The following is a 26768-nucleotide window of genomic DNA, read 5'->3' on the forward strand; positions in this document are numbered from 1 at the left end:
ACACCCACTTTTTGCTTTAATAAAAGAAGCCACTTTGTCAAGAATTTTTACAGCCCCTACCTTGTCAATTCTCTTCTCCATGAAATCCAGTAAAATCTGAATCGCTCCCATATTCATACCGTTGTATTTTATGTCTGTTTCCTCTTGGGAAGATGGACTAATAAGAACATCCAAGCAAGAAACAGGAACATTGCTTAAGAGGTTGATTGCATTGCTGAAACAGATTTTAAAGATTCATTATTCATTTGGAAGAACTCAAACCAGCACAACTCACCACAATGTTTGTACAACTGCAACCAAAAAAAAAGAGGCCCTGCAACTGAAACAATGCTTTATTTTCTGCTCTCTGGGTTTTAAAGAAGATGGCATACATTATCGCCTGGCTGCTGGCTGTTAGAACGAGCGAGGGAAAAGAAAGACAAAAGGGATGCTGCAGCAGTGCATTATTACTTCCAGCCCCCGCAGCATCCTCAGGCACAGCTACCAGCAGCCTTACAGCAGCTGGCCCGGCAGGACAGCAGGGGGAACTCTCACATTGACTTGCAGTGGTCAGAGCTGTTTCCTCCTCAAAACCGACAAGATCTTCCAACCCGTCTATATTCTATCATTGTTGTGACAGAAGTACACCACCGGAAAGATTTCCTCCTCCGTACGTCAACTTCTCAGGTGCCCTGAGATATTTTCACTTAGCTTGTAGTGTATAGGAAATACAGAAGGCTTTTAGCACGTTACAAATAAATAAATAAATTCAGGCTAATTTACCAAGCAGTACCCTTCAGGAACTGGCTTTTTTTGGATTCCCCAAAGCACAGAGAGGAGGGCTTCTCAAACACCCGTTAAGCGATTTGGATTAGCCCACAGGGTCCCTCCCTCCTCCTTAATGGAATAAGGTGGAACTTACTTTGCAGGGGCCTCTTGTATGTTTGACTCAAACTTCATCTGACTTTGCTATCTATCCTGCTCTCATTATACAGACTCGAATTTGTACTCTTCCTGCGTGAGGCTAAATTACACAGGTGCTGCAAAAATTAGAATTTTCTCATTATTTACTTGCTGATGCCCAACTACAATTATAAGCAGAGGTATTCAGAAATACTACAGCCCTACGTAGGCTTTCATATGCAGACCTCAAAGGTACCAACACAGCTATGTGCGCTGATGTTCCTCTCCATTCTGAGAATGGAGAAAGCTTTTCAATCAACTTTAGTTAATGCTTTTTTTGAAGGTGTTTTTTATGCTATTAATACACTTCTAACAAAGATTTAGCACAACAGAAAGCACATCACGACAACCAGACGTAGCAGGATTTCTAACATGCTGGTTTGACTGATCGGACTGGGTGGCTGTGCTGCACCGTGTCATCTCCCTTTTGCCCTTTCAACAACTGAAATTCAGACAACTTGTACTTTTTAAAGGCATGTTTTATTTCTAACTCCTGTTTAAGACACACTTTTTTTCATCACATCAGTTATTCCTCTCCAATAATTCAGGAAGGATCACAAGCAAAACGGACTGAAATTCAACAACTACTTGGTGGCTTTCGTCCTTTCATCAAAAGTTCTCTTTTTTACCAGTTTCTTATTAAACAACCAAGTTCCCAAACACCTACAAAATTAATTTTCTGGATCACTGTGTCTGAGCTATTCTTTTCAATAAACGAAGCCCGGCTTTCTGATCTTTGTCACTTCACTGACAGTTTTATTTGTGGTAGAGGAGTGTATGAAATTCTCCAGCTACCAGGAAGTCAGTGACTATGCACAGATCTGCACAATAGTGTTTGCATTCCTACTCCAGGGGGTAGAAATACTGCGTATATTACTCTCCCCTTTTCGGCTTCCTAGAGATCATTAATCACTGGGACATGACATCCACCCACTCATGCTCCCAGCCCCCTCCTGATATGCAAATTTAGAAGCAAAGGCCTATTTAGAGCTGCTGAATGCCTTGATTAAAACCTTGTTAGTGGGCAAAAATGGCACTCGCTCTAATATGTGGTGCTTTAAGCTGTTCATATTCAAATGTGAAGTGACGACATGACAGAACCACAGTAACCACAACAGTACCAGGTAATAAATGAGCTAAGATGTTTTCCATAGGTAGCTTCTGCTTATTTGTTAGAAAAAGAAGTCAAACTGACAATCGGCACATCACAATTCAGGGCATGTGTCCAATACCTGATGCTCATATTAAATAAATCCTCAACTTAGACATTCAGAGCACTCCGACAACTCGCTTTAACAGGCCTTCCCTTCACTTGTGCATCTTGAATTTTACAGATTTACAAACTCACAGAAGTGATCAGCAGCTCTAGAAAATGTGCTTACGCCTCCCTGATATTTTGTATCTGCTGCATTCACGTCTGGTTATATTTTATTCCATTTCTAATCTCATTTAACAACTGCCTTACTGATAGGCTCCAGTTGGGATGCAGACCGAGAAGCTGAACTCTGCTCTCTGACTCGCACCTCATCTCTGGCAATAAAGGCTCCGCAGTCAGAGCCCAGCCTATTTAACAGCCCAACTGACACAGCCTTTTTTTAAGCTACATCGTGCTAGCTACAGGCTGCTAGCACAAGTTTACTCATTCGTTTCGTTACTGGAACTCCAATCTGGAATGAATGATTTGCTTCACTTACTACAAGAGAGTGAAGTGAGCTATCCAGCCCCCTGAGGATTTGAGGGCCCTAACTTCTGACCATACCTCTTCTATTCCAGAACTGCCTTGCGATGAGCATTGTTGGTGGAAAAGCACATCAGATTATTCAGCTTTTATTGCCACATGTAGCATTCAAAGATAAAATTCAGGTTCTGCAAACGGGATGAAGTATTTGAATCACGGAAGTCAAAACTTGTGCAGTGCTCTTCTAACACGTTAAAAAAAAAACCCTTGAGTATGTTGTAAAACAAGAACAAACATCACATGCAGCAGAGCTACACTCGCTTTCTTCCTTCTATCACCTTGACCTCAATAAACCAGCTACATGTAGCTAGCAGAAGGATAAACTTGTTTTCCCAGCATAAAGGAAAAAGTTGATGTGCTGATATACTGAATTTGATGGAGAAAGGCAGACGACTGAAGGAACAAGACAGTGACAGTCATCCTCATTTCTTTTGCTTCCCTTCTCAGAATTAGGGAGAATTCTTGCCTTGATTTCTGTCTCCACAAGGACGCATGGTCCATGTAAGCAGCAGAGCTACTCAATATGTGCCTTCTGACTGAAAAAAGCAAGGACAGAAATCACACTAATACCTGATTTCCTCCACAGCTGCACACCTCTACCTACAAAGCCCTTTTTGGTCCTGATCTGCAAGTGCCTGCAAAAGGTGAAACGAGAAGGACTTGCATAACATGCATCCTTTGGCAATAACACAAGATAATTACATTTTACAAGGGTGCTGTATTTTACAGGGTAATTAGACTAGTCTTAGATTCCCGGACAAGGAAACACTGCACGTTTTCATGGGGACAGAATCCACTGTGTAATAATTCATCAGAATATCACGCAATCTCTGCTGATTGCATGTAAGCTGAAACGATAAGGGTCTATCTCTATCTTCCAGTAGATAGGGAACTTGCACAAATCTGTTCAGTTTTCCCAGCAGCAGGGAACTTATTCCCATCAGTCCCTCCCTTAAAGGAGGAGAGATCAAAACACCCACCACAAGCAGCAGCAAAGAGAAGACAGTGGCTGCCTTTTAGGACACACTCAGCACTCACTTCAGATGTGGCAACTACTGTAGCAGTATCCTAAATTATTCCAGGCTATTCTGCACTGACTTGAGAAGTGCTCTGATAGTAGGTGAGCACTGAAATCCTACAATACTGTTGATCTCTAAGAACTTTCCACAAATTTAATAAAGTTCATTTAACACTTTCAAGACTGCTGGCTATGAAAAGCTATATCCTTCTTCCCAGATAACGCAGGTTCAGTAGAAGATCTTCAGAAGATCTTGAATTTAGATATACCAATGCCTTAGAAGAAGAAAATGGCAACACTAGTTTTCATTGCTGAGAAATAATAAGGGATAGTGTCTGACGCTACCGTACTGTTCAGCTCTTTGAACAGCTGGCTATTTAAATAAAAATAAGAACGTAATGGAAAAAACTGTTAACATTAAATGGGGAAGAATCACCACATCAGTAAAAATGCTCTGAGTTTTGACTGAGTTATTGGCTGCAAACATAAAACGAACAGTTGGGTGCGGGACTGAGGAAAAAACCAACACATCTAAAAACTGCAAGATGATTCACTTTGGAAAAAATAGTTATGAAGGAAGTGGTAATTTATACTTGTAGCCAAACAGCCTAAAACTGATGGAGATAAAAGTGTCAACCTGTTACTTCCATCACCCAAATGCATCAAAATTGCAGAAATTACACACAAAAATTTCAAAGTGCAGATTGTCCATCAAATTCTATGCAAAACAGCAAAAGTTGCATTCCACTTCAAAATTATAGCTTTCATTGTTTCTCAGATTCCCACTTCAGATATTAGTGAAAGCAATTTATTTAGTTTTTAATAATAACCTTTCTAAACAGATTGTTTCTGCAATTTTACCAACCTGTGCAACTCTTCAGTTTTGTCTTCAGTAGGGCCCATGGTTAATAAGCAGTGTCGAAGGATGGCAGCCATGTAACGAAATTGATGAGATTCATTCTATATAAATATAAATTATGAAGATATTTTTTCATTTTGAAGATTGCAAGTGAGGGTTTCAGGTCACTAGAATAATAAAAACTAAAGATGGGAAATACCTAGTAGAGCATAACACCCATCCCTATCAACAAAGGACTGTACCTTAGAGTTTGCTGAATGCAGTGTAGCTTCCATACGCTGGCCTTCCAAAAAGGCATAGGGACGTTTTTCCAGCCCCCACTAGCAGAAAACCTAGTTACAACGGTTTGCTTGATTCTCTGCAACCATTCCTAATATCTAATATACCATTACTATCCTCCTTCCTGTGTTTACACCCAGGCACCCCTTCATCGATTTAGATTACATATGCTTTTCGTTTGCCTCATTCTCACTTAGTCCTTTCACTGCCAACAGCTTCATTCCCTCACCCAAGCTGTTTCCTTTCCTAATTCACTTGCTTCTGTTCCCTTGACATCTTTTCTACGTTTCCTTAATAACTTCTCTACTCTCAGCAGCCTTATTTGCCCTAGATTTGCTCTCTCCAAACAATTCTTCCTTCCAATCTCCCACCAGAGAGCAGCCACACAGAAGTGTGCCAGCAAATACAATCATGAAACTCTGTGCATCATTGTCCCGGTCCTTTTATTAGCTCTTCTTGGCATCCATCATATGTTCTTGCGTGCTTGACTTAGCACAAAGCGCCCCACGGCATCGCTGTAACATCAGCATCCGGACCTGCCAACTGTACCACCTGCAGCTCTTGCCTACTTTGCAATCATCTCCAGCCATTAAATATTGGCGTATCAAACGGTTCTCTTCTCCTTCGGATGGGTCTCATTTAGCTTTCCATCCACATGCCTAACCTTTCTGGTCTCCTTTTATTTTCCATCCTGCCCATTTGCAATCTCTTCAAATTGTGCATCTTCAGCCTGCTTAATTAACGTGCTGTTTACTCTTCTTACAGATCATTAATATTTCCGCAGGGACACTTGCTAAGCAGAATGTCACCTAACACCTTATTAACACTTTACAACTAATAAAGAGCTCTCTAATTTAAAGGGTTGCTTGCCTTTAGGAACTTTTAGTAAAGAGTTATTGTATAAGCTTTATCTTAAAACACGAAGTAGCTTTTCATGTCCCAGAATGTCTTAAACTCTCACCCATAAATAAAAAGGTTACTAACACCAGAATTTCCTGAAATCCCAGAGAAAAATTTCCTAGTAAGCTTTCTAATAAGCTGCTTGCTTGGATTCTTTGGGAAGGAAAAGATCTGTGGGACAAAGCCTTATTCCAAAGACAGTTGCCAAAGGAAACGCCACAACTGCCTGCCACCTCCCACCTGTCCTTCTGCAGTAAGCTGAACTTTTCGTCTTAGAAAATACTGGGGATTTTGAGAGAGTATGCCAACTTCAAGATTCGGGTTTAAAAAGATTACTTGAGGTGAAGATATAATATTCATTTCCCAACTTAATACCTGACATTGCTTCCCCAACACAGAAGTAACTAATCATAAAGACAACACTTCTCAAATTCCCAAGTAGCAAAACATTCATATACATCAGTTATACACTTGTTTTGGGGTCATTTTTCTTGACTTAAGTTCTTACCTCCAAAATAATCATTTGCCTATACACAGAACTTTCTCTGACAAAGTTAAAGGCATTCTTAAGAAAGGTCTAGGTCAGAATACAAATGAGAGAAAAGCTTCTCACTTTCTTCATATTTCCTTGAAATTTGAAGCATTAGCTTCTATGAATTTTTTCCTCATCCATTTAATCTTAAGTGTCAGGATTTAATTTCTTATTCAGTGTCCTCGAGACATTAAAGCAAAGAATAAGCTTCATACTTTCATGTTCCAGAATGTGATGATTAATACTGTATTTGTTGCTTAGTACAATGCACTAAACAGACCAATTATTGGTCTATTTTAACCACTGCAAAACTCTTAGCTTTATACACTAGTTATTTACAATGCCCGGTGAAAAGTTAACAAAAGTGTTTTAGACACAACATGGCATGGAGTAAGAAAGACCTTCAGTTTACTGAATTCTTACTGTAGTGCAGACTTAAGTTATTCAATGAGAAAGTTATCCTCATTTCTATTTATAAGTTCAAGGATGCAACTCAAAGCAAGCATATTTTTTGTAAGAAAAAATAGATCCAACACTGCCATGAAAAAAACAACATAAATATTATGAATAAGATATAAAAATGAAAGCGTGTTTGGTTCTCATACATGACCTCATCATAAAAGATCATGTTTAAATCCAAAACTGGGGCTGGGAGAAAAAGTTATTAAAAACAGAACCCGTCTGCTTCTTCAGTTATTTCCTACTGAACGTTGCAGTTGATGTGCTTATCATCATGCCCAGAAAAAAACGAGGGAAACTTAGCTCTAATTGTTACTGTACTGCTATAGTCCACGATCTCAAGAGATGTACCCATCTGGTATGCTTACATTACAGAGTTTTTCCTAGCCAACTAATTATTAGTGAACAGCATTTATTTTCTTTTGGAAATCTTGGACTCTCATTTAACAGTCTTCCTTGACACGTTCCACTGTGTTTTGCATTTTTTGTTTGAAAACATACAATTCTAGTTAGCATTATATAATCCAAGCTACTCTCCCATTAAACAGAAAACACATTGAAAAGATTTTTTTTTGCCTAAGCAGTAGTAAGAGCAAAATAGTTACTTTGGCATTACAGGCAAAAGCATTAAAGACTCAACACCTCTTGAAAGCCCAAGATCAGAGAAGCAGAGACTCACAGAATGGCTTAGGTTGGAAGGGACCTTGCAGACCATCCTGTTCCAACCCCCTGCCATGGGCAGGGACACCTCCCATCAGACCACGTTGCCCAAAGCCCCATCCAACCTGGCCTTAACACCTCCAGGGATGGGGCATCCACAGCTTCTCTGGGCAGCCTGTGCCAGGGCCTCTCCTCCCTCACAGTAAAGAATTTCTTACTTGTATCTAATCTAAATCTACCCTTTTTTAGTTTAAATCCATTCCCCTTGTCCTATCCTGCACTCCCTGACCAAGAGTCCCTCCTCAGCTTTCCCGTAGTCCCCCTTCAGCTACTGGCAGGCCGCTGTAAGGTCTCCCCGGAGCCTTCTCTTCTCCAGGCTGAACAACCCCAGCTCCCTCAGCCTGTCTCCACAGGAGAGCTGCTCCAGCCCTCCGAACTTTTTAGATCAATACATGACACAATCAGAATTCAGGTATTCAGACAGATTTTCTCTGACTGATTTTTCATACAGGGAAGCTATGATGCCAATCGAAAATTTTGGAACTACCTCATCTGCTATTCTGAAAAATGCAATCTGGATTCCACCAGAATTACAGTACAAAAATCAAGAATTAAAATCCTTGCTCTGGGGCTTGGACAACAACAGTTTCTTGTGTTGGTTCTGGACCTTGCAGGCTAAACAAAACCAATTTCAAAAATCACCTCAGCTTAACCTTACCTTGCTGTGGACATTCCAGCTGTCAAGTGTTACATTAAAAAGCGCCTTCAGTGCCTCAATGGCACAATCTGTCTCTTGCAGAGATAAAGGAGGCCTGTCACGATCTTCCGCTGCTTTATATTCTTCTGTCCATCTTACATTCAGGGAACTTTCCAAGGCCTGCGTCAAAATTTGCACCCCTTGCAGTTCCTGACGCAACTGTGACCTAATATCTGTGTGCAGAAGCGACAAGAGGAAGAGAAGACGCAAATCAAAGCATTTAATGTCACCAACAAGCTGCTGATCCTTGCATTTTTTCAGAAGATTGCAGAGCATGGCTGCAAGATTCAGTTCCAAACTGAGCTTCTGTGCAACAGCACTATTAAAAACTATGTTACAGAGGCATTTTAAAGCTTCTACTATAACAGGGAATTCAGACACCTTCTCCAAAGGGTCTTCCACAGTGTCCAGCTTTGCTAGTCTCATAAGAATCTGCATGTTCCTCTTCGTGGTTACAGGCACTAGAACAGTCTTGTCCCTGGAGAGAATCCGCAGGGCTTCCAGGCAGGCAACTTGACAGGAAGTTTTCGTGTCTTTTTCAAGGATGTTTAGAATCTCCTCGCATAGTTTCTATGTAAATACAAACAAACAAAGAGTTTCATCATCTCAACATTGGTGGCAATAGGAAACTACTTCAGCTAAGCTCCTATACAGTTTTTGAGTTTTCAGCTGCCTTGAGACAGTAGGTGTTTTGTATCAGCTTTTCGGAATATAAACCATTACAAAGGACCTCCAAAGCTCATCCAAAGCAGTTTTCCTTATGGAACATAATGCAGTTTCACTGGAAGATGTGGGCTGTAGCAGTTTTACCACCCCATAAACCTGCTGTTTTGTCACCACAGCTTGCCCTTCCAACTGGACAGGTTCACTGATACTTCATACCGACGTGACTGCGGGGCTAAACAGAAGAAAACAGTAGGAGAACACACAATGCTTCCCAGGATCTACAGGTCAGAACAGTGACATCTGAATTACAGGAGAATTAACTTTAATGTGACAGAAACAGACAATCAGATGATCAATCAAAAGGGAGAAAAGACAGGACTGAAGAGACTGCTTGGCGGTAAAGGCCTCCAGAGGGTTTTTATGCCTTAAGTCCACAAATCACTCCCAAGTACCAGCGCCAGAAGTGTAATTACAAAGAAGTTCCTAGAGAAGTGCCAATATGAAGTGCATTGTGCTTCACAGGACACAGTTCCTCCCCATTTCTCACCATCCAGCTTTGTGTCTTGACCACTGATGTGAACAACCTACCAAGGAGGCAGAGGAGCGACTGACTGAGGAGCCCTGCTGCACGAGCCACCTCAGCACCTGCGATTCGTGGGATGGTCTCAGCTGGTATTTGTTAGTAAGAAGATGATGAAAAAGCATACAGGAATACCAGTATAGTAGAAAGTAGTTCTTAAGGAACGGCTTTTGGAATTGCAGCTCGCAGCAGCACAAAGAGAAAGGTGGGGAGCACAGCACCCCATCACCCCGACCCAAAGCTCCAAAGGAAAGCCCCACTTGGGACACCCCAACAAGCCTTGTCTGTGACCCCTTACAGCTAAAGCTGAAGTAAAAAAAGAAAGGTCAAATCTAAAGCAGAACAGACACTCCAGAAGGGACAAAAAAAAAAAAGGCAAATCTTCAACAATATTAAAAGACAATCTGTAAACAAGTCAGGCAGTAAGAACTCCCAGTATGATTTCTACTATGCTTGTCCCAGGGTGAAGCCCACCCAAAAGCACCACCCAGACGAGTAAGACCGTGCCTCCATCTCCACAGCTCTCACCAGATTTATCCAGTGGGAGCTGGACACGAGGGGCGAGCTCCAGCTCTCCCTACTGCATGAGCAACAGGAGGATTGGTGGTTAGAGCATTACAGACGCTGCATCGGACTCAGAGCCACTGCTGGGCTCCCGTGCAGGAGTATGGGTATGTACCCTGTGATTTTCAAAGCCAAATACCTGGAAGAGATGCTAACCTAACTCTGCTCCCACAGAGCTGTACAGCCCTCTGACTTGAGCACGGTGTGTTAAACCTGGGCTAAATGCTTCTGAGGGTGGCATCTTTGAAGTGTTTAAAAACCAAACAAAGACCTTGGAAACAAGAAATGCCTGGTCTAGATTCACCGTCAAATTACCTGGTTATAGCTCAACTTCTTACAAGAACTTGGTTTCTGTTAAAGGAATCTGCCATGCTATTAACTGCACCCCACAGGCAGATGTGACAGTCACAAAGTCTGTTTGATTTTGATAACAGGACCAAATGGACAGATGGGGAACAGATAAGAAAAGGCAGGTTTATCCTGTTCCCTGCCTACAACCATTTGCCTACGAAGGGCCTAATCTTCCCAAATTTAGACTTCTTTTCCTGATGCTGCATCTACCTGCTGCTATGGAAGCGTCACTGCAAAAGGTCAGAAGCACCACAGGAGATCCCAAAGGGCACCAAGCTCCCGCTGACTTGCCACGGCGGAAGGCAGCCTGACCTCTCTCCATAGATTTGAAGACTACCCTTGCAATTTAATTAAAGATTATGAAAAACATCACCTTATGGCTTCAAATCTTAGTGAAATGCAGCAACAGAAGACTCTTACCTATGATTAATTTACTAAAGATAGATACCAGTGTTCTGAGTTTCTTGTTTTGGAGGTAGCCACCTTCTTCCAACTTGAAACCAAATGAGCATGTTTGTAAACTGCTTCATTTCTCATACCCTCCTGAAGTCTTGGCTGGATAAAAGATTTTACAGTATAAGAAAAGACAGAGTTTATTTTTAAAAGCATTAATTCTACACTGCCTTATGCATACTGTATTAATAACTAAGCCATTACACACTGAAGAACAAGTTACTAAGCTTCCTAGCCATTAGCACAAAATACAGTTTTTATGTATTTATTTTTTTAAGATCTAAGACTCATGAAGTAGAAAGCACCTCAGGACTTATTACAAAATTCTCTGGAGTTCAGATCCTGGCAAGCCATCAAGACTGATTTTGAAGGAAGCAGCACACAGCAGAGATACACTCACACCACCTGTGGGACCAGACAGGGGAACACGGCTGGTTGATCTCAAGGAGGAAAAATTAAAGAATGCGATGCTGGCTAAAGAGCTATTCATAGAAACTTCTGAAGAAAGGAAACAAAATTCACCCTATCACAGGATTGCAGGAGACAACTAAACCCAAAAACCATTCTTTCTGCTTTCTTCTTGATGGTGTGAGGGAAGGGATGTGCAGACAGATGAAAAACTGGAAAAGAACCACAAAAACATCGTCCTTTCCATTTTTATTTTTTAGGTGGTACCTCCCCCAGCCCGTAGCCTGTGAGCATGGCATGACCTAAGGGGCACAGATGGTATTTGTTTGGTTGGAAACAAAAGCAGGTGAAAGAATTCAGACAGTGAGGCACCTCCCCTTTCACATAATGTATTCCGACTGTCCTAGGTTCAGGGGTTTATTGCTACCCCCTCAATTATTGTACAAGTTTAACTTAGTTTTTTACTTCTATCTTTTCAACAACATTCAGAAGGGAGTTGTGACTTCCACTTGTTGTGGAAGAAGCATTTTTTATGTACTTCTACACAGAATCAAGGTAGTTTTTAAGTCCTTTAAAACTTTTTTTCAATTATAAAACACATTCGGTTCTCTAAAATCCAGTAATTCTCAGCTTTTGTACTGAACATACCGTTCCTTTCATCTCTGCTGCAGCCTAAGTTACGTTACAACATTTTAAAATTTTATTACACGTTATAGCTCTTCCTGGGCTTTGTGCTTTTTGTGTGTTTGATGAGCAAGATATTTATTAATCCACTCTGCTCCTTTGCCCTGACAGCATAAAGGCTCGATGCTAACTAAGAATAGGGGCCTATAGGACAATCGATGTCCCAAGATACAGGGGACCTGTTTCCTCTTCCTCGCCCAGCCACAGATCAATGTGAAGAGCTATCACCTCCTTATTTCCATTTCATTCCAACTTTTTTGTTTACAGACTAATCAGATTTTTAAAATAAGGTCTCTGTAGGCAGAGGTGCCTCTTACCAGCTGTTTATTTTTTCCTGGCTCAACCTCAAGCAGTAAAACAGACCCCCCTGAAGAACGGGGCACTTCATGAGCTTGCTCTTTGGTCCTGCAGTGCCTGTATGTGAGTTCCTCTCCCATCCCCTCTTTGTCTTTGAAGCAGATGTTTATAAATCACACTTGACCTATGCCCACTTTTTTCAATTCACAGACTACTAAATTTTGACTACACCAGGACTTCACTTCTGTAGCTTCTCAGATACGTAATGCCTTGGTAAGAAAAGGAAAACATTTCCTTTATTTGCTTCTTTCCCTCTGGCAAATCATTCTCTTTGCTTATGCATGCCTTTGGATTAGAGCAGGAAAAAAGACAACACAGTCTCCACCCTGCAAGTATCCAAATCCAAGCAAACAGTACTGCTTTGTTGCATATAAACCAATGTAGATACAGATTATTCCGTGCTACTGAGGTTGCAATCCAAAGGCAAACAAGAAAACCTCTGCTAAAACATTACAGAAAGAGTGCACACCTTCTCTCCCACTTTCTGGGCTTTTAAGTTTTGAAGCACATCACAGATGATGTATGTACCAGAAGAGGTATGCTCATCATTCCAATTTAAATTAAAGCAAGGAAAAAAATAAGGAAAAAACAAAACACTTGCCAAATTGACTTGAAACTACATCTTGTCCCCATTTCCCACTTTCCTTAGTAAGGGCTCAAAGTCCTAACAGAATTACCAGGAAAGTCCAGCAACGATGGAAGTCCGTCAAGAATGAAGGAAGAAATTCTACACGAACAGAACAACGGAGACGTGCTTGTCTTTGTAACACCTTCCCTCATTTCTCAAGGCAAGCACTCTTATGCCTCGAAATACACAAGGAAGCCCTAAGTACATTCATCTTGATGGAAGAGCAAGTGGTATTACCACACGGGGAACAATATGAGCATGCCAGACTTACCACACTGTTAGGCTGACCTTAAAAAACAAAAACTGAGCTTTTTTTAAAAAAAGAACTGGTCACAAAATGAAATTAGCCCTCCCTAGTCTCCTTTAAGAGATGAAAAAGAAAAGTGATAGACACGAGAGTGAATCCATGCTGTGTCTTAGCATGGATTGACATGCAAGGATTGCATGTCAGAGCCCATAACATTCCCATTGTAAATATGTGGCAACAGGCCATGTTTTCCTTCTCCTGCACTGGCTTAAATCCCTCTGGTTCACTTCATCTCCTGACCCCCGTTTTTCACCATTTTCAAATCTCAATTTAAATTCTCTCCAGAGGCTCACGAGAAGTACATTCTTCATTTAATTCAGCCTACTTCTGCAGCTGTTCAGCGATGAGGATGGTTAATGAAATCAACTTAATGCCACAACGTTCATGTGGAACTGCATCTCTTCAGCACATCACACAGGTCTGCAGTAGTTCACCTCACTTGGATTGCTATCTGTTCCTCAAACTTACCTGCTGTTTTGCTGTAAACGTGACGATTCACAGCAGCCTCTACCCAATTCCACACAGATGAAAGAAATGTTAGCACTTGCGTGGCTCTCCAAGATACTCAGAAGCTTCCCTTGAGACAGAAGGCCCTCTCACATAAGGCAAAATGATGCATTTTACTTTTATTTGGTGGTATTTTCACTAGACTATGTAGAACAGCATAGAACTGCCTAACAAAGTTGGCTGATTGTTTAGGAGCAGCACTAAAAGAATAATACAAATTGTTTATTCTGTTATTACGTTTAAGCATTAAGCATCCGAGACAGTAAGAAAAGTTGAAGAATATTTGAAATATTCATTTATTTCATTTTCTCGGGAAATCAGACGATATCATGTGACATTTTTATCCAGCTGTGTTGAATAAAGGCAGAGCCAGATAACCTCCTCGGAAAAGGCCGTGCCCAACGTTTCCCAGCCTTCGTGGATGGAGATGGGGCTGGGGGTGAGGGTGTACACTTGTACTCCTCAGGGACTCAGCCTGCCTCGCTTCAAAGGCTCCTTGCTCAGCCTGTGCTGTGTCTGAACACTTGGGCTCTGGGCAGATGGCACTCTGCAGGTAGAGGTGGAGGTGGGGAGCAGACAAAGAAATCTGCTGTGAGGAGCAGAACCAGGTCTGCCTGTCCCACTGGGCACAGAGAGGTGAAATCGCGCAGCCGCATTCTCAGCTGCCCTCCTCCCTGAACGGGGAGAGGACAAACCCTGCACAACCTCCGCAGCCCACTGGTAAAAGAAAGGTTTTAAAGGAGAGGTGGGCTTCACTGGCTCCATCTAACATTTAAATAAGTAAAAACAGCAGAACGCTGGTTGGGAGCAGGCAGGACCAGAAGGAATTACAACACTTGGTACTGACGAAGGACACGTCGTAACTTTTCTTCTCTCCAGACTGGTACTCCCCTAAGGGTTTCAGTGAAGCCAGAACAACAGCAATTAACACTAAGACACCACACAGCGTGCCCACAGGAGTGCCTGCGCTTAATGTCTTTATAGGACGCTCACTAGCAGGCTTTAAAAGCTTGCAAAGGAGTCGTTGGAAGGGGAGAAACCCTGTGCCTTTGTGCCTGTGGGATCCTTCAGACCTCCCAGAAGTGTCGCAGTGTCAACAGCACTATGTACTAACAAGTTTTAGGGGGTTATTTATTTATTTATTGAGATTGTGTGTCTGACAGCATCTTGCTCCATCAGGACACTTTACTGCTTCCATCCTTCCGAAGTTCAGATCTGGTACAGTCCCCAGCCTCAGGGAATCCCTCCACATCATGAATTTAATTCCGAGAGCAAGCCCCGCAAAACCTTTGATATGATTTATCATCGTCCATTTTGACACCTTTAAAGCATTCAGTAGTCTGGGGAAAAGACTGTTCTGGCAATCTTTGTCCACTAAAGGAGGCCTCGAATTTTACATCTGTTATGCTCAAACTGGACCTGAGCAATAAATCAAGAAAACAGACATCCAAACTTGAGATTAACACTACAGGGCTGACCCAACATGGTAAACTGGAGACAGTTTTCTCATGAAAATGGGGGAAAAGCTGTCAAACTGATTATAACCATTTCCCTTTTTTTTTTTTTTTTGGAAACACGAAGATGGAGAAGAAACCAAACACCCTAAGTACTACCAGAGGTGAGGCAGACAAAACAAATTCAGGAGGTAATAATGGAAATTATGAAGATCCTGGAATTCTAGGTAAGAATATGGCTTATGAATAACACTAATTTTTGGACGCTGCTTTTGCTTTCCCCCTCCCCAACTCAGCATCTTGACCCAATTTAAGAGGCCAGTCTTGCACACAGCACAGATGTGCTGCCACTTCACAAGCAGGATTTGGGCCTGTCAAGGTGCAAATGACCGAGAACAAAGCTCAACCTTTTAGTCAGTTATATAAATGGGGAGAAAGTGGTTCTAAGGAAGGCTTAGGCCAAGGCACGGAGCCACCGAGGGCACACACGAGGCTGCTCCACACAGAGCAAGACCCCTCCCCAAGGTGACGGCCCACTTGAGCTACCAGAAACTTGTTCTGGAGCTGATCCCAGCGTGGACCTAAGGACCAGCTACTTGCCAACCACCACGCTTCTGTCAAGGGCTGCATTTTGAAGACTCAACCTCTCTGCTGTGAAGAACTTCCCGCTGGCTGACAAATGTTTGAGACCGCCAGGAGCTGGTGAAGCTCCTCTGAAGCAACCACACTGCGAACCAGAGGTCAACGTGCTCCGGAACAGCCAAAGTCTACACTGCTTGCACACGAACGGAACACAGACCTTCAGAAGTTCATTTTTTAATTAGTATATGACAAATTAAGAAGGTATGACACCGACTTGGTCTGACTGGCACCTGAGTAGATCTTACAGTAATAGACAGGGTGCCAGCTGGTTTATACCCACAGCACCCATCGTATAAGCCTACATTGACACACAGATCTTTAAGTAAGATCCAACCAGGACAAGTTACAGCTCCTATTAGTACATCACTGGATGATAAAAACACAAGCTTGTAGTGTCCTGTGGCCATTGCAATTTGTGGCAGACACATTTACTCATCGAAGCTGACAGCCTTGCCTCATTCTGCCTTCTGAAAGGGACATCCTGCATTCCTCCAGGAGTACAGGACCACAAACTTGCTGACAGTTTGGTCAGGTTACAGCCTAAAGCATCAGATTCGATAACTACATTATGACAGCGCTGTCTAATGCAACTCTTGCTGTCTGACCTACCTGGCTTCAACAATCAAGCCATAGTTTTGGCCTGATTGTCCAAATACAGCCCATCTGTGTTCTGAACTTCAAGCCTAGCACATGACTTCCTCAGACTGTGACCCTTGTCTGAACTCTCTTCTTCTGCAATCATTCCAGGCTCACAGCAGAAGGACTGCAAATATGATCAGTTCGAGTGCATTTGATATCACTAAACAAAAAGGGGACTTGCTTATTAGTATGAGACTCCATCAGTAAGTCTGAGCAACTGCCATTAAATCTGGTGATAACTTCAGCAGTTTGCTCTCAGCAAGAACATGGCACTACTTCACCTTTCAATTTAAAGCATTTTTATTTTAACTGAAGGATGAAAGGAGAATGCTGAATGCTTTACAAACACTAATGACATTAAGCACATGCAATTAGGTAGTCATATTAACAAAAAGCAGAACAGAACAACCCCAGCTGCCCCAAATCCTACCACCCAAACCACTCACTGTCTCTTGCCAATTTGGCTTCCGATCTCTATTCATTTCCTTCGTTCTCTAGTTAGCATCTTTCCCCAGCCTAGACACTTTCTCATTCTCAATCTAAAAAGAGGTGGAATGGGTAAGGAGGAAAGAGGGGGAAGAACACAAACACATTAAGAAAGCCAGATCAAGATCCCACTTGAGTTCTACAGATTAAGAAGGATGATGACGTAGTCTTGTCACCACATTACTGATGGTCAGCTTCAAGTAAAGCCAAATGTTTGATCACTGTCTGTAGGTCTTCTGAAGTTTTAGAACTCATTTTTCAGAGGCATCTGTTCAGAGGTGCATTTTTCTTACCTACTTCTTGAAGAACTACGAGGGTGGATTCGAGAATAAAGAACCCCCCAGCTTTTGATCATCATGCATGTGCACCCAAAAGCTGCCTTTAAGAAGGTGGCTCTGGTCACGCATGGTTAAGGTCTTTTCTATAAAGAATAACGTGAAAACATTTGAAAGGAAAAAAAATAGTTTTGTTTAGAACAGAAATGTTAAGTCTACTCACTTTCTTAAACACTCCTTGATGACCTTTGTTCAGCATTAAGGTCACAGAAAGATCAACAACTTGCCCAAAACCACGTAGAGAATTTAACCAATTGAGTAATAATTCTATCAAGGATTTTCAGAATACTGAAAGAAACTCCAACGAAGTACAGCAACAGGCTTAGAGCACTGAGTAAAACATTATTCAACTGTGTGCACACCTCAGAAACATTCAGCTTACAAACACTTCGATATGCTGATAGTTTTGTCATACTGGCTGTTGCTTCACTACAGCATTCAATATCAATTTGAGTTTCCAAATTCTACACTAAATTAAAGTTATTTCCCATAAAAAAATGTTCTATCTCTGCATTTAACACAGATGTAAAACCAAAACAAAACACTACATATACGAGTTTAAAAAAAAAGTCTCAAAGTCTGTGACAGCTGCTCTGTAAAGTATAAAAAGCAAAGCAGAAAAAGATGCTTTCAGGGAGCTTCCAGGTCTGTGAAACAAAACAATTGTGAAGACTGTGGGGAAGACCTCCATGCAACATTTCTGGTTTTTGTTTTATTTTGATTTACTAGAGACAACAGCATTACATACCATTTACTTAGCTTTCAGTATTACTTTTATACTGAACTGCACACAAGAGTGCAGTCTGGCTAGGACTAAAAGTCATTTGTGCAATGAAGAATTGTAATTTTGGGATTACAGCATGCACAACACTGATGGTTTTGTAAATTCAAAGGACTGAGAGATTTATCAGCCCATTCATTTCTACCAGCAAAAGGACTTAAGACCTTAAAAAACATTTAGATTTTTCACAAAATCATGGAGTGAATCAACGCATGCCCTATTTGAGATGAGCTATCCTAACAGCAATGTTGCAACTCTGATTTCACACTTTATTTCAGAAATAGAGGAGGCGTGCAACCTCATTCATTAATGAACATTTCTCAAATAAATACACAGATCTGCCCAAAATCTAATTAGAGGAAAAAAAAAACAAAAAACCACAAGGGTCTTGTCATTATATATTATGCCATTAAAAATATCATGGAAAAAAAAAAAATCAAGGTCATTCCAAGTTTTAAACGCAAGGCTGTGGGTGAATGTCAAGGGACCTCTTTGGCCCCGACACACCTGCACAGCTCTGTGCTGTAACACAAAAACTTCCCATATCTGGAACCTCACATTCATGGTGCACATTTTAATCATTACAGCTTCCTCAGGCATAACAGTCTTCCGTGGCTTTGTGTCACGTACAGTTTCATAGCTTTCTTCTACACTGACTCCTCTTTATCTTAACATGATTGAAGTATCTAATATAGACAAGAGATACATCTGTGCTGTCACTACCTGCAGGGAAGAGAAAAAGCTGAAAATGTTTTGCAAAGTTTTTATATCAGGTCCTGAAAAAAAAGTAGCTTTATTTTTCTACCCTCAAACTTGTGCACAACAAAATTATTTGCAGGCTTGTCTGCTACTATTTTTTATTGACACAGGTGTTTCTGCTGCAGACTTTGTTTCTCACTTTCAGAAAAAGATAAGGAGAGAGGGGGCTCATCATGTTTCTTACACTGAAGAGAAACTACAACTGAGTACTATAATCACTATTTGCATCATCTCACGAGGGCAGCTAACATTAGGGACTACTTTTCCTTTGTTATACTTCAAAGTAGAGCATGAGAGGAGCTCGACAGCCTACTTTCCTTACCTTTCTTTTATCTTCATCTGCTGGATCAAATCTGAAAATGGCCCGATTCTGTTAAAAAAAGAAAAAGTTTGCATTTGTTATGCATGAACTTTAGCTGTTGAATTTGTAACACTTGCTAAACTATTATAAAAAAATAAGAGTTTGATTAAAAAAGCATAGCAAGTGAGACAATAACCACGTCAACTTGTGTCCTTCTCCCACTTTACCCACCCCTGAGAGCTTCAGGAAGTGCCTCCAACGAACAATTTCACAGTTTCCTCACTACTGGTGCAGAACAAGCCTTGATCTATGGGCTGTGTTCGTGATGTTTATTAACCCTCACACATGGCACTTCACAGGGTGAAAAGTGTTAGCCCTAGATTTACATCTTACAGATACCTTACAACCTCAACTCTTCCCTGAGCAAGTCTTGTTGACAAGCTTTTGACTGTGCTTTAAAGTGTCCCAAACTGGAATGATCATAATATGATCTTGCCCAGGAAAACAAGAAGCGCAAATGAAATAAGCCTTACTACAAAAAATACCATTTTTTTTTTTTTCCTTTCCAGTTTCCACACTGTGGTGTTTCTCTAACACACTATCAAGTTATTTGTTTCTCTAACACAGTTAAGCACAAGGCAGATGTGGTCTAGCAACTTGTTTCCCTTTAAGCACTTCTAATAGTAACTGAGTCCAGTTCTGGGTTCAGCATCCTGAAGTGTGTCATTAGTGAAATACTACTCAAATGACCAAGTTTATTCTGCCAGTCAATGAGCACAGCAGTAGTAGAAGACAGTTATTTTAATGATATCTAATAGCTTTTGAGCTAAATGAGTAAACGTGATGAATGGCTTCTAAGAAGTAATAAGATCTAAATTTCTTTTATTTCTAATAGAAATTTTTGCAGCACTGTGCAAGGGACTGAAAAACAGAGGCGATCCTCACAGCATGTTAGTGGGCCCCTTCGGGTTCCTGACAGCAGCTCACGGTTACACAGGAAGACCTCAGCCAGCCACCCTACCATTACAAATTCCCACCATCAGTCAGATCCTGAAGGATGGTAGGAAAATAATTCATTTCTGTCACTGGGCTCCCAATGCCACTGCTGAACAATGTGAGTTCAGAAAGATGCCAGCCCTGGGCAGGTGAACATTAACTGCCCAGCATTTCACCAGGAGTAGGCAACCCTTGCTTTTGCATGGGAACGTTTTTGGAAATAATAAAGAAATGTGGTGACAGTACATAGTTTAAGTACTGAAGGAACATTGGTTAGGAATAATCACTGCAAACGGGACAGGACTCCTCTTTGTCCTCTGTCAGATCAGTTTCTCTCATGAGAGCCGTTCTATAGCCACCTGCACCTTAAAACTGCACGTTATCCACCCCTTCCTTTCAATTATAGCGTATTTAGTATGTTACTTGGAAAGACTAAAAACCAAAAGGAACAGGTGAGGACCTGGGACCTGCGGTACTCTGCCCAGCCTTTGTGGCCCACGGGGAACCCACCCGCGTCGGTAACACGCGACACAAGAAGATGCAGGAAGCGTTAAGGCAGACTTCTGAAGGAGAAACACAGCCAGGGAAACGTCAGACAGGATTAGGAGCCCCCTGTGCCACTCCAGGAGAAGCATTTAGCTATTTAGCTACACACGCAGCTCCAAACCTCAATGCAAACCTCAAAGCTAGAGATGCCAGAGCAGAAAGCACGCCAGCCCTCGCTCTCCTTGAGAATTCAACTTCAGCCTAAAAAATTCATCTGGGTGTCACTCGGCTGAAGGCGTCTAACAGGGGGCCCCTGCCAAGAGCAGATGTGGGCGATGGGAGGCCCCCTGGGGCAGCACAAGGCTGAACTCGGCCCTCGCAGCCCCTCAGGGAGCGCCCTGCAGCCTCCCCCACACCAAGGCTGCCTCCCTCTGCCCAGGCAGCCCACCTCAGGGCGAGGAAGCGAGTGGCACCGCTGGATTTAACACATTTGAGGGCATAAACCAGCTCCCAGCCGAACCTCGGAGACCTCAGAGCCCCCCACACCAACCCCACGTCCCCCGACCTCTCCCCTCAGGGCACCCCCGTCCCCCCCCGCACCCCACAAGATGGAGGCGGGCGTTACCTCCTCGTTGTACCGCGCCAGGGCCCGCTCCACCGCCTCGGCTGCCCCTCGGCCCTGCGCGGCCTCCAGCGCGGCTCCCAGCCCGGCTCCCGGCCCCTCGCCCCGCTCCATCCCGGTCCCGATCCCGGTCCCGGTCGCGGTCCCGGTCCCGGTCCCGGCCCCGCTGGGCGCTGACGCAGCGCTCCCCTCGCAGCCCGCCCCGCCCGCCCGCTATTGGCTGCAAGGGGCGCCCCGCGGTGGGGGGAGTGAGGGAGGCAGGACTACGAGTCCCAGCGTGCACAGCGGCTAGGGGTGAGCGGGGTGAGGGGCGCTGCGCCGCGCGGCATCATGGGGGGTGTAGTCCGCGCCGCGCTGCGGGGTGTGCAGGGAGAGAGGAGCTGCAGCCGGTGACACAGTGACACAAAGGGCAGCCTGGCATAGCGCCTACCAGTTAGGCTTGCCCTCGCCCTGCCTGCTTTTGTGCTATGAGCCGCTTTTGCACTTACAATGTCCACCACAAAGCAAACAACCTGCCCAGACAAGGCCCAGCCACTGCCCCATGGGCACGGTGTGCACCACGAGCACCTCACGGTGCCTTCGCTGCTCCCGCCATGGTGCCCAGGGGCAGTAGGTCCCGTGTGGGATGGCTGCAAGCTGGCCTCCCAACCCACGCAAGGGTGGCAGTGCCCCACTTACACACCTGCCCCGCACAAAATGATACCCACCCTGCATAAAATGACACCTGCCCTGCACAATGTGACACCTGCCCTGCACAAAATGACACCTGCCCCGCACAAAATGACACCTGCCCTGCACAACATGACACATGCCCCACACAACATGGCGCCTGCTGGCAGCCTGAGGTCACAGCTCATCAGCAGGGCTGCCATGACCATAGGCCACAGCAGTGCAAAGTTTCTGTCTGGGGTCCGAAGTGGGGCTTCGTTGTAACATTTGGGAGCAAAGCAAAACCCCTGTGGGTTGGAGGGTGAAGGCAACAAGCCCCTTTTGTGGTTCATAGGCCCGCGTACCGCAAGGCCTCCATGCTGCCCGGGTGCTGGGTGCCATAGTGGGACCAGGACTAGGTGCTGCAGGAGCAAATCATTCACAGAGAGATTTATTGAAGGGTTGGGTTTTCTTCTCAAGTCCAAGCTCCCAAAATGGTGTTGGTACACAAAAATCACAATTTCTCTTTAGAGACACGAGTGTGCCTGCCCACACACCAACCCACCCTCCTATCCTTTCACAGTGGGGTTAAGATATTCTCTGAAGGGTTTTTACGTGTGTATGAGCAAGCAAAATGGGTGGAGTAGAGATCCTGGTGCCTCAGCACTGCTGCGTTTCGCCTTGGACATGGTGGGAGGGCAAGGTGGGCAGACAGTGGCAAACTGGGCAAGAGCCTACAGTGTCAGAGCACACACTGGCTACCCCTACAGAGCTCTACAACACCATGGGTTTAAGCTACAGTTAAGAATATAGGTAGTAGCTCCATACTCAGCATGTGCTATAGTCAAACTCCACTGTCGAGGTAGCTGAAAGCAATGTACTGAAGTTAACAAAAAGCCCACAATAATAAAACTTCAGAGGGAGCTGCGGTTGGTCTCTCCTTGAAGTATTTGTTCATTCAGCAGCAATTCAGGAGGTGCTCAGTGGTCACAAAGAGCAAACCTTTCATGTCACAAATGATTGGCTCTGTGGCTGGAAATACCACAGGGGCAGGGAGATTTCATCTGCAGATGGATGGGTGACTCCACGAAGCAGAAGCAGTGCCTGTGTACGCCTGTGTGTGTTTAAGATGCAGACCTGAATGAGGATCTGAATTTTCTGCTTAGGGTTTCTTTCTGCAGTGGGTCAACCTGAGATGTGAAAACAGATCAACAGAGTCTTTGGACTACAAAGAGTAGTGAAATCCAGCCTGAAGTGCATAACTGTTCCTTCTGAGTCAGGACCATGTGTATACTAATGCAGCTTTTGAAAGAAACCCAGTAAAAATAATCCTTTGCTTATTTGATTTACAATTGAAACTGTAAGAAACTATAAGCCTGTTTAGATTCACATTGCAGCACAGCAAAACATTCGTTTTACTTATACATGGTCAATTAAAATCTTTATTAAAAAATAAAAATAAAAAATAAATACTAGAAAACTGTTACTGCCTTTTAAAGGCACATTGTTATTCATCATCAGTGCGTTTTAGTTTCCACTTTAGGTAGCATATGAAGGATTAGGATTTCAATGAAAGAAGGGGACAGAATAAATTGCATCCTCTACCAAAGAACTGCCAGACCTTTTCAGATGGGCGCATACCATGAGCCCTTCCCATGTTAGTCAGCTTTATCTAAACCTTCCAAAGCAATGTCTGCCCCTGAATTTCATGGGTTTCAGGGTCAGTCACAACAGAATTGTGGGGCTGGGGAGGTCAGAGGCCATTTTTGTCAAAGGGTAGTGACCTTAGCAGCAAGAGGTAGCCTGACAAAAACAGGATTCATGCTAGTGAATGGAGTTCTCACTGCTCTTCCCCCGCTGAGTCTTTTTTCTACCTGGTAATGAAAAATCTTGAAGAATTGCAATGGATTTTTACATGCATACATACAGATATGTTTGCGTGTGTATACACACATATAGATAAACATAAAATATGTTATTTATGCTATGTTGTATGTTACATGTTACATTTACTATATGTAATTTATATATTATATGTTGTTATATGTTATAAATTATTTATGCTGTATGTTTTAGAACATGAAAAAATAAAATACATTAAAACAGAAACGAAATGCATATTTGTTATGAGAGAGAAAGCTAGTGAGAAAGAAAGAGAAAAAATAAGAAAGAAAAATGAAAAGAAAGAATAAAGAAGAAAGCTGGAGAAAGAGAAAACATGACTGAGTATTTTGGCATGTGGTATCACAACATCTTCAGAAATTATTGTACAGTCACATATCTGCTCAATGTACACATAAATACATGGCTAGGCAAGAAACAGCAGTTTCAGTTACTGCGGTCAAGGGAAAGGCTTAATGAATAGTCTCCAGGCTCTGACTCAGGAGGTTTGGCAATTTCTACAAGGGTGATTTAAGAGATTCCTGCCCTTAACCAACCTTTCTGCTCAGAGGTTATCATCTCTTGAGCCACTGCACTTCACAGCCTGCTATATACCCCTGTGACCTGAAAGCTATGGCAGTTTATATTAATATGGTGGGCTCTGACCTGCAGTGGTTGAGGAGGGGGCCCGCTTTCCCTTGCAGCGCTGCTGACGCAGATGATGATGACCTCTGTAGAGCTGTGTTCAATAATATATGTATTGCTCCAAATGTCCAGTTTAAATTTCAAAACCCTTGTCAGGAAGCAACTCAGTTAACTGGAAGCGTACGATCAGACTCCTGTGGAATCTACATAAATTTATAATTATTATTATTATCATTTATTTTTTTTAATCTAAAGAAAGACTGTTGGGGTTCTTTTGCAGAAGACTTTCAAAATCCAAGCGCTGTCTGGCAGATGATGAAATTAACTGTTCTATGGCTCTTTTTTTTTTTTTTTTTATGAATACAGAGCTTTCAGGTAGGCTGCTAGTCAAAATTCCCATTCCCAGCACTTCTCACATGGTGTTGCAGTTCTCTTCTCGTAAAGCCTGTATCATTTCTGCTGCTGACACGCATCCAGTATCCGTCCTCCTTCCTGAACAGTTTCCCTGGGTTCTTCAAGTCAGGGTAAGGGAGTTGTCCCCAAATATGTTGAAGGATATGGCACATTTGCGTACTAACATATTCTCTCTTTCTTCTCTTTCATTCAATGCAGATGAGGCTTTATTTGGTTTAACAAGTTCTTGTAAAAAAATAAAATAAAATAAAATACAGGAAGTGCTTCTTGACTTTCCTTGACTGGTGCTGGGTTTCACCTCCATCATGATCCTTCCAAAGACCCAGCTCTGAGTTCATGATTAGTTCTGCCCATAAATGTCTCACCAGTACATCTGGTCCTTGGAGAGATGATGGCAGATCGTGGTCAGCAGTCCATCAGGTAAATGGAGATTAATCAGTGTTCCAGCAATAGGAAATGAGTGAAGGGGTCACTGCGGGCTCTTGGCAGATGTGATGCAATACAGATATTTGGAATTCCTTGGGGGAAGGGAACATGGATTTTTCTATTGTAGAGACACTGCCTTTTCCATATTCATTTCTCACAGTCTTGATGAGGCAGGTATGTCTGTGCTTCTTAATAATTAATTGGCCAGAATCAATGCTTTGCTTTAAGCATCTTCAATAACAAAATGCAAAATAGGACTTTGGTCTCAAACACGTTAAAATTCTAGCTGCTAAAGACAGGCCATTATAAACTTCCCCACATGACTTACCTTCTTCATGTGTGGACAATTTTACCTGAAGGTAACTTGAATAAAAATAAAATAAATAATTTAGCCTAAGCATCATCTCCCCTATCCTGCCATCACTTAATAAAAGTGAAGAGCAATCATATATTTTATAACACCAGCTGACATAAGTAAAATTTCAACAGGTCTGCGCATTAACCCAGGAAACAAGATTTTCTTCAGGTACCTAAAGGTGGAGATAGGCTCCTTCTTTGTTTCTGAGGGACCTTGGCTGAATGTTTAAGAGCCTGAACACTTTTAAAACCTGGTCTGGAACACCCTTCCTCCCTCAGTTCTTGAAGATTTCCAGTTAATTCCTGTAGTTACTTTATGGCTCAAATGCTCACTAAGCCCAAACTAGTGAATTTACTCACCAGGTAAATATAGAAGGTCTGAGAATTTTGCCACTTGCTCACCTAAGGAAAAACATCTTTTCCATTTCCAGTATTCCAGTGGTGATATGTTTGTTACAAGGTACAGTAAAGAAAAATAGTATCTTACCTGCCTCCTTGAATACCATGGTTTGGATGAGCACCATTAGCGGGACTTAAACCAAACAAGATAAAGTCATCAGTCCAGATGTAGCCTTGAGCAGTTTGCAGCTGAAAGCACAGGTGTAGGACTACTCATTTGCTGCCAGGTATATACATTCTCAAGTCCTTTGTTGGATAAAAACATACGTTGTCACTTTTAGGATTTTTTGAATGTTTACAGCTTGTGGAAGCTTCTGTATTTAAGTAAATTTAAATGGTATCTATTCAATTTCAAGAACTTTATTTGAGTGTGAAATTCCCTCATATATCTTGCACAACTGTACAAATAACACTTATGTCCATCTTAGGCATAAACATTGTTATTATCACACTGGGTGCTATCAAAGATTTTATTTACAAAACAATTACTAAAATGTCTGATGTCATATTTCCATTTATTTATTTCTTACCCATAGGGTAATAGGTCCACCATAGTTGCTTGGTGCATTTTATAATACAGAAGAAAAAGCTATGTTAATAAAATCTAACAAAAACTCACAAATAGCTACAAATCTGACAGAAAATGTCTAAGAAAAATTCTCTCCAAAATACAATACATTTTTCCACACATACACAGTACAGAATAAGTTCAAAGGCACAGCTTTGAATTTTGCTCTTGTAGAAGTGTATAGAATTAACACCACATGAAGGAATTGAGAGAACATTGTCATACCTGTCAATAGGTAATTAAATGAATAATTGTGTTTGCATTGTCTTTTTTTTTTTTC

At 42.4% G+C, this 26768-nt stretch overlaps 1 protein-coding gene across 1 annotated transcript in view; it reads right to left on the reverse strand.

Annotated features, from left to right (window-relative positions):
- The window catches only part of RIC8B (RIC8 guanine nucleotide exchange factor B), a 34858-nt gene extending 13591 nt beyond the window's left edge, over positions 1-21267 (reverse strand). The window contains exons 1-5 of the mRNA XM_032204684.1: positions 21154-21267; positions 19068-19115; positions 8106-8714; positions 4564-4658; positions 61-214 (exon numbers count right to left, since the gene is read on the reverse strand). Coding sequence (XP_032060575.1) covers positions 61-214; positions 4564-4658; positions 8106-8714; positions 19068-19115; positions 21154-21264 — 1017 coding nt within the window. The 5' untranslated portion in view covers positions 21265-21267. The remainder of the gene's footprint in view (positions 1-60; positions 215-4563; positions 4659-8105; positions 8715-19067; positions 19116-21153) is intronic.
- Positions 21268-26768: the final 5501 nt, after the last annotated feature.

This window comes from Aythya fuligula, chromosome 1 (assembly GCF_009819795.1).
Source record: "Aythya fuligula isolate bAytFul2 chromosome 1, bAytFul2.pri, whole genome shotgun sequence".
Classification (NCBI taxonomy): Eukaryota; Metazoa; Chordata; class Aves; order Anseriformes; family Anatidae; genus Aythya; species Aythya fuligula.